Source organism: Chinchilla lanigera, unplaced genomic scaffold (genome assembly GCF_000276665.1).
Source record: "Chinchilla lanigera isolate Chin_1 unplaced genomic scaffold, ChiLan1.0 scaffold00021, whole genome shotgun sequence".
NCBI lineage: Eukaryota > Metazoa > Chordata > Mammalia > Rodentia > Chinchillidae > Chinchilla > Chinchilla lanigera.
This window is the reverse complement of record NW_004955422.1, coordinates 837334-845341: the sequence shown is the minus strand read 5'-3', so window position 1 is coordinate 845341 and position 8008 is coordinate 837334. Positions and strand designations below refer to the sequence as shown.

At 59.8% G+C, this 8008-nt stretch overlaps 2 protein-coding genes across 2 annotated transcripts in view; one reads left to right on the top strand and one right to left on the bottom strand.

Annotated features, from left to right (window-relative positions):
• Positions 1-266, top strand: part of Slc39a13 (solute carrier family 39 (zinc transporter), member 13) — a gene marked incomplete in the record, with an annotated part of 7697 nt that extends 7431 nt beyond the window's left edge. Inside the window, 1 exon segment of the mRNA XM_005383973.2 lies at positions 1-266.
• Positions 267-2180: 1914 nt separating this feature from the next.
• Psmc3 (proteasome 26S subunit, ATPase 3) lies at positions 2181-7408 on the bottom strand. Its single transcript, XM_005383972.2, has 12 exons — positions 7144-7408; positions 6893-6976; positions 6085-6210; positions 5436-5540; positions 5288-5350; positions 4761-4898; positions 4249-4392; positions 4015-4163; positions 3306-3402; positions 2971-3116; positions 2476-2557; positions 2181-2342 (listed from the first exon to the last, which is right to left on the bottom strand). Exons 1-12 carry the CDS (start codon positions 7168-7170, stop codon positions 2232-2234), a joined length of 1272 nt encoding a protein of 423 aa, XP_005384029.1. The 5' UTR covers positions 7171-7408; the 3' UTR covers positions 2181-2231.
• Positions 7409-8008: the final 600 nt, after the last annotated feature.

Below are 8008 nucleotides of genomic sequence, written 5' to 3'. Positions count from 1 at the left end.
CGGGCCCTCCCGCCAGCTCAGGGACTCGCTCCCGCGGGCGCAGGGCCTGCGGGCGGCCCGGCCCCCGCCGTCAGCGCTCAGGAATGTGCTCCCGTGCTCCGGGCGAAGCCATAATCCCCAGCGCCTCCCCGCGGCCGCCCACAGCTGGCGCCGCTGCGGGCAGGGGCTGAACGGGTCTGCAAGGTCCTACGGCGCCCGGCTGTGGCCCACCTGCATCTGTAAATACCTGCCTGTGGACGCCATAGAATAAATATGCACAGACCAGAGCCCGCGGCCGGGTCCCTGTCTGCGTCTTGCGGAGACCGTCTTGGCCAACCATGGCTAAAAAGCCCGGCGTGCCGGGCGTGGTAGCCCATGCCTGTAATCCCAGCACTGGGGAGGCTGAGGCAGGAGGATGGCTGTGAGTTTGAGGCCAGCCTGAACTGCATACTGAGACCATGTCTCAAAAAAAAAAAGAAAAAAAAAAAAAAAAAAGCCTGGCACTAAACAACCTAGACATGCCCCACAAACAAGGGTGGTTTTGTCGTTTGGGTCTTTTTGAGCCAGGATCTCCTATGCAGTTGACTGGCCTCAAACTCACAGCCATCCACCTGCCTCAGCCTCCTGAGTTCTGGGATTACAGGTGTGTGTCACCACGCCCGGCTCAAGGGTTTTCTTTACTGGTGAACCTAACAAGCCAGAGAGCTTCCTGCCTCCCCTGAGCCCTTAATCGTTTAATCAAGTAAGGGCATCCCATCCCCAAAGTCATCAGGTCTGACCTCAATAAGATCAGTACGCTAGACCACAACAGGCACCAGGGGGCGCTGCTTCCTCGCGTTGCGATCCATACGTTGAAGGCGCAATGCAGTCCTAACTCCAAGATACCTGGCCAGGAGGTGCAGGCCTGGAAACCAACCGCTGACAGAACATTGGAAGGGTCAGTGTTTGCACCACCTGGTTGTGGACGGCCCAGCAAGGCTAACTTGAGTCTCATGAGCCCTGGCCTAGGGTACCAACTAGCCCGACATGCCTGAGCAAGTGCCAGCCACAGAGGGAGGGGTCCATTTCATGTATGAGAAGCCAGGAAGGGGGTGGTGTCTGCAGGGTCACCAGTATCCCGGCCAGGCTAGGTCAATATGAGCCAGGACCTTGGGGGACAGAAGGCAGAGCTGCAAAACCAACCTCCCACAGGTCAGCAGCTGCTGGAAAAGTCGAGGAAACGGAAGTAGGGGGAGCTCTGCCCCTCCTGGCTAGCGCTGAAGTTCTGAAGGGCCATTCCGGGGCCAGCAACACAGATGGAGACGGCCCAGGGCACCGTCAACAGCTGTCCTCAGCAGACAGCTGTGTCCCCTGGGCCTAGCTGCTGAGCTGCACCTGTGCCATGCGGAGAGCCTGTGGGGTTTATTTTGCTAACATAAAACTCATCGGCCAAACTGCAGTTCCCAGCCAGAGACGGCGACAGCCCCGCTGTTCAGGGAGCTGCAGTGACCCAATGCTGCCAAGGGCTGGGGAGGGAACAGCGTGACCAGCCCGGAGGGCATCAGACTGGACCCTACGCAAGGCCCTTTTGCAGCCAAAAGCTGAACTGGCTAATGGGGCCCTAACGGCAGATGGGGAAACAGGAGGCCCTCGAGCCAGGAAATAGGGGCACATTTCAAGGACAAAGACTCAAGCCCTGGCTTTACAAGTCACCAAGCACTAGGGCGAGCTCACAGGTGCACAAAGAAGCTACAATACCAGGGGGCTAAGGCAGGAGAACTGCAAAATCGAGGGTAGCCTGGGCAACTTAGCAAGACCCTGCCTCAAAATAAGAAAGGTCGGGGCTGGGGATTTAGCTCAAGGGCAAAGCGCCTGCCTGGCAAGTGCAAGGCTGTGAGTCTGATTCCTGGTACCGGAGAAAAACCAAATCAATCAATCAGTAAATAAATAAGGGTCAAGGACGTCCCAGTACAACTAGGGGTGGGGACCGCCCCCTTCTCTCCAGCCCTTTCAACTGCAGGACCAGTGAGCCTTGCACAGCTCTGAGGGCTGGGGGAGCTGAGGTAGAACTTGGGGTGAGGGGCCCTGGAGGCCCCAGGCAGCAGCTGCAGCACCGCACGGCCCCAGGGCCTCACCCTGACAACTGGCTTGGGGCCCACGCTGGCTGGGGACGGAAGGGGCCCGCGTGCCTGTCCCTACTCTTCCGCAGAGCCCAGCAAAGAGACAGGTGGCAGATGGGCCATTTATTGCGAGGCAGCCGGCGGCCGAGCAGCCTAGGCGTAGTACTGCAGGTTGGCTTTCTTCTTGGCCTGCACCTCCAGGATGCCCTCCATGTAGTCCTCGTGGGTCAGCTCCGTGGCGCCCCTGCGCAGTGCGATCATGCCCTGCAGCCGGACAGACAGGTCTGGGGGGCTGCCTTGCACCCCGAGCCCAGCACCCCTGACCCGGCCAGACAGCCTGTCCTGTCCAGGGAGAGGAAGCCGGCTGGACAGCCCTCCCCGCAGCCCCACCACTCACCGCCTCCACACACACGGCCTTGCACTGGGCCCCGTTGAAGTCATCAGTGCAGCGGGCCAGCTCCTCATAGTTCACGTCCGGGCTGGGGAGAGGATACCACGGGCTGTAACTTGGGAGGGGGCAGGAAGCCCGCCGCAGCCCCCACGCAGCACAGCCTCATGCCCAGGTGGCAGCCAGGTGCCCGTCCACAGCCTGGCCGGCACCAGGGCAGGGCAGACCAGGCTACTCCAGGCCCTCCTGTGCCCGGGACTGGGGACCAGCTGGGCCTGCGGCCGGGGAGGAGGTTCAGGGATGACACAAAGGACGGCTGCTGTCCTCGTGTGCCCGGCACTGTGCTACCACTGCCCCATACGACCCTTCCCACAAGCCCAGGTCATGGATCTGCTGAACCCTCTGAACCAGGCCAAGGTCCCGAGCTGGACCCCAGCTGCAGTCCTGCTGGCTGCGACACCAGGTGGGTGAAGGCGCGGCTCCGCCTGCTGTGGCTCGGCTCACCTGACGTTCATCTTCCGGGAGTGGATCTGCATGATCCTGGCGCGGGCCTCCTCGTTGGGCATTGGGAACTCAATCTTTCGGTCCAGGCGGCCTGAGCGGAGCAGGGCAGGGTCCAGGATGTCCACCCTGTTGGTGGCTGCGATCACCTGAGGAAGGAGAGAGGCAGCGATTTAAAGCCCCGAGCGAGGTATCCACCCACGCCGGCGCGGTCATGAGAGGCAGGAAGCAGCCCAGGGTGACGAAGCTGGCGGGCGCCGCTCAGAAGTGCAGGTTCCAGCTCCCACACTTGCTCACTGTTGACCCGAGGTGGCCCTGCGCATGCCCAGGACACTCGCCTTCACTTGGGTGTTGGGCTGGAATCCATCCAGCTGGTTCAGGAGCTCCAGCATGGTCCTCTGCACTTCCCGGTCCCCGGCCTTCTCACTGTCGAAGCTGCGGGGCACAGGAGGCCAAGACACTGTCAGGCCACAGCCTCTACCAGGAGCCAGGCAGGGCATCCTGGAGGTGCCCAAGCTGGGTGCGGGCACAGTGACTGCCACACAGGTCTACAAACCGATGCGAGCAGCGTTCAGAGCCTGCAGGCTCACGGGAGCAGGCTCAAGGGACAGGCACCCGGCAGCGGCTCAACAAATGCAAGCAGCGCCGGGCGGGGCCTCAGCCAGACCAAGCTGCAGCACAGCCACGCAGGGACCCGAGGGGTCCAGGCAGGCATGAGAAGTGGTCCGAGACTGGCAGGACGGGGACAGGGGATGCAGGGGTGGGGGGAGGAGGGGCCGGGCAGTGTACAGATTGGGACCGAGGGGACGGGTGAGGGCGGAGGGCCAGGTAGGCTGTGGGTGAGGGTCTGTGGGTCCCCATGAGGGAGGTGGCCATTTTCTGTCCCGAAAGGAACACACCACCAGCTGTGGGGAGGACAGGTGCTCGAGAGCAGGAGATTCAGGAGTTGAGGACCCGGAAGCACGGCAGAGCAGCCCTTGCTGGGGAAGCGGGGACGGCAGAAAGGAGCTGAATGTGGCGGAGCTGGGAGTCCCCAGCACGCCCTACCGCTTAGTGCCAATGGCATCCAGCTCGTCAATAAAGATGATGGACGGTGCTTTCTCCTTGGCCAGGGCGAAGGCGTCCCGAACCAGCTTGGCCCCGTCCCCAATGAACATCTGCACCAGCTGGGGCCCGGCCAGCTTCAGGAAGGTGGCCTGCAGGGACACAAGGGGGGTCAGGCAGAGGAGGAGACAGCACCCCACCCCCGCCCAGCCCCGGTCCTCCCCACAGGGCTCACACCTTGGTCTGCGCCGCACAGGCCCGGGCCAGCAGCGTCTTCCCAGTGCCCGGTGGCCCGTACATCAGCACCCCCTTTGGAGGCTGGATCCCCAAGTTCTCAAACTTCTCTTTGTGGTTCATTGGCAAGACAATGGCTTCCACCAGCTGCCAGGGAAAAGACCTGGGTGAGGAGCGCGAAGCCCTGAGGGCTCCTATGGCCCGACACCCTGGGCTCCAGTCTGCACCCCGCCTGCTCCCATTTGGGGACACAGGCAGCTGACCCTCCACATACCCCAAAGCTGGCTACCACCTCTCTGGGACCAGAAGGCTGGGGGAGGAGATACCGGGCCAAGCACAGGAGCCTGAGTCAGACCTGGTTCGAGCCCCAGCATTCTGCAGCCTTGGCCAAATCATCTGTCATCTGGAATCTGAGCCCCTACCCTGCCACGTCACCCTGCCTTCCGTACTGGGCCGCCCTGGGCCACTAGGAGGCTGAGAGGCACGGCACATGGGTGGAGAATTGGGAAACTCACCTCCTGAATCTGCTTGTCCAGGCCGCCGATGTCACTGTACTGCTCTGTAGGCCGCTCGTCCACCTCCATGGCCTTCACGCGCGAGTCATACTCCGTAGGCAGCGTCTCCAGGATCAGGTAGGAATCTTTGTTCACACCCTGCACACACAGCACGGGGCCTTCAGCTTTGGCACAGTTCAGGCCCAAGTCTTGAGCGGCTGCAGGTGTGCACAGCAGGAAAGCAAAACACAGGACCAGTGATGCAAGAATCACGAATAAGCAGGCTGCCAGCAGTGGTGGTGCAGAGCTTGAATCCCAGCCCGGGAAGCTGAAGCAGGAGGAGCTAAAATTCAAAGCCATCCTAGGCCACCTAGTGAGACCTTGTCTCAAAAATCACAAACTAACAAGAACAAGCAAGCAGACTCTTAAGGCTGCACTGCCAAGATTTAGAGGCAGCAGGGGGTTGGGCAGGGGCTGGGGCAGGGCCTCGGCCAACGCACGTGAGAAGTGCAAGAGAAAAGCCGTGCGCAGGCTCCGGCACCACTCACCACCAGGTCTCCTGGCTTCAGCTTTTCGGCATCTACCAACCCAATCACAGGCAGGAAGTACGTCTGCGGGAGACATGGGCAGTCTCGGTCACCGGCCTCTGGGCCCTCCTGCCTCACCCCTCCACGCTCCCCCACGCAGCCGCCTCACCTGGCGCGTGGAGGTTTTGATCACTGCACATTTGCCCTTCCTCTGCGAGTCCAGGTCAATATTGGCACCATCTTCCTCTTGGTCATTGGGGTCAACGTCCAGCAGCTGAGAAGGGAAAGAGCTTAGCCCCTCGAACTTCCCAGAGCCCAAGGCTTCCTGGGCCAAGAGAATCCCAACACGGTCAGGGCTGGCTGGCCCTACTTCACTCCTCAAATAGCCCTGAGCCTAGTCAAGGCATGGTTGATAAGATAAATCACCGTGTTGATAAGCTTTCTGTTTAAGCTGAGCATGGGGGTTCACACCTGTGATCCCAGCACTCAGGTGACTGAGGCAGGAGGATCTAGAAGGCTAGTCTAGGCTACACAGCAAGTTCCAGACCAGCCTGGATTACAGAGTGAGACTATAACGAAACAAAAACCAAAGATCTCTGTTTAGATGCTGCTTCTCTACACAGAGCTCACTCACCCCAGGAAGGGGCACAAGAGACTTCTGAGGCCTCTGTAGGGCTTATGTAGGAAGGGGGGCCCCAGGAGGCGGAGATGGAACAAGCAGTTTGGCCTCAGGATTTCCACCTGCCCTCTCCCTAGCAGCCCCACCCCAGGCTGTCTCCGAGCCCCCGAGCCCCTCTTCCCTCCACATACACACACACCTCGATGACGTTGGAGACGAGGTACGGCAGCGTCTTGTTCACTTTGATCTTCTCACTGTTTTCTTTGATCTTGTCTTTCATGGCTTGAAGTTCATGGGTGACTCGCAACACCTCGCTTTTCATTATCTGGCCCGAGGATGGGGGAAGCCAGTGATCAGCCCTGGCTCAGCTAACTTAGGGCTCTGTCACACGTGGGGGTCCAGGCTGCCCAGGAGCCCCTCCTGCATCTGCCTACCCAGATCTAAGGCTTTCAGAGGACCCAGCCTGTCCACATCCAGCAGAAATCGAGACAGGAGGGAAACGTGAAAACCACCTGTTTCGTTAGTGGAGGCACAATCCTGTTAAGTAGTCCATTCTGACCTTGAACTCACTATGTAGCCCAGGTTGGCCTTGAACTCGCTATCGTCCTGCCTCAGCCTCCCTAGTGCTGAGATTACAGGCTGCATCACTCTGCCCAGCAGTTTGGAAACCTCCTGGTGAAGCAGGCAAGGCACTGGGGAAGGAGAAAGCCTCTCAGGTGGAAACAGGTTCTGGGATCTGGGTCTTAGTAACAGACGGGTGCCTTACTGATTAAAAAAAAACAACCGCTAAGCCTCGGTTTGCTCATCTGTAAAATGGAGACCTGCTGAGAAGAGGGCTCTTGAGAGGAATAAACACCTGGCTGGAAGAGGCAGGCTGATCGCGCCTTATCTCAGCCCTGGGCCCGCACCACCGCGTCTCCTGCAGTCCCCGGCAAGGCTGGGTTTGCTCTATTCCCAGCCCCAGGGAAGGAAGCCGAGAGGACTCGGGGCCGCGGGCCGGCGCCCACCTTGATCTCGCTGTCCAGCAGCCGTGTGCGCTGGATGATCTCCTCTGTGGACATCTTGAGCACCTCCTCCCCGATTCCATCTTGCTGTTCAGAGACAAAACGACTTCCGCGTTTCCTTCCACCCCGGACGGGCAGCCCCCGTCCCCAGACCCGCCCGCGGCCTCCATTTCCCCACCCCGAACCCACGATGAGGGAGTCCGCACGTCTGCCCTCGTCCCCGCGGCCCGACCCCGCGGCCCTCCCGCGCCCACCTCGGCCTCGTCCCACACGGTCGCCATCTTCGCCGCCGAGTCACGGGCCTCGCGAGCGCCGCGGCAGATTCGCGTTGTGGGAGGAAAAGCCGACCACGGGTCTGGGCGAGACTCGCGGCTGGAAAGCACTGTCGCCCCTTACGAGGCCTTGTCTTCACCGGTGGCAAGTGTCCCCCGCGCGTCCTGACTCCTCGCCGAAGTAGGCCCGTGCTCGCCGGCGGGGCGAATCTGCTTCTGCGATTCCACAATCCAAACCCAGCCCCAAGACCCGTGGCTCCCAAAACGTTCCCGCCCTCATTGTTTGTGATGGGCGTGAGAAGTTGGGCTTCTATTGGCCAGTGAGTGGGGAGGGGCGGGGCCTAATTGTTAAACCGGAAAGTCGGGGAAAGACGGGAGCCGCTAGGACCCTTGGGAAACGGAGTTTCCTCTGACCCAGAACGGAAAGGCTCATGTGAAAGAATTCGCTCAACCTCAGAATGCGCTGGAAATGGGAGGATTTGCATAATGACAATGTCTCCCAAATTGTAAATGACATCTCTAAAGCCAGTCGTGGTGGCGCAGCCTGTAATCCCAGCACTCGGGAGGCTGAGGCAGGAGGATCGTTGCGAGTTCGGGACCAGCCTGGGTTACAAAGTGAGCTTAGGGCCAGCCTGAACTGCATAGCGAGACGCTGACTCAAAAAAAAAAAAAAAAAAAAAAAAAAAAAAAAAAAAAAAAAGGACATCTCTAGCCTTAAACAAAAGGCCAAAAAATGAGCGTGTGACCTGAAGTCGCACTTTTACGGCTATTATTTACTTAAATACAAGTTAACTATCCAGGGCTAGGAGAGAAATACTAACCTGTTTTTTTTGTTTGTTTTTAGAGA

What these genes read in the sequence shown, in the direction of transcription:
- Psmc3 (XM_005383972.2), bottom strand. Translation starts at nt 7,170, where the DNA reads ATGGCGACCGTGTGGGACGAGGCCGAG. An exon ending in TGAAGCCAGGAGACCTGGTG is followed by an intron (nt 4,899 to 5,287) that starts GTGAGTGGTGCC and finishes CTGTGTGTGCAG; the next exon opens with GGTGTGAACAAAGATTCCTA. An exon ending in TGGACAAGCAGATTCAGGAG is followed by an intron (nt 4,393 to 4,760) that starts GTGAGTTTCCCA and finishes TTTCCCTGGCAG; the next exon opens with CTGGTGGAAGCCATTGTCTT.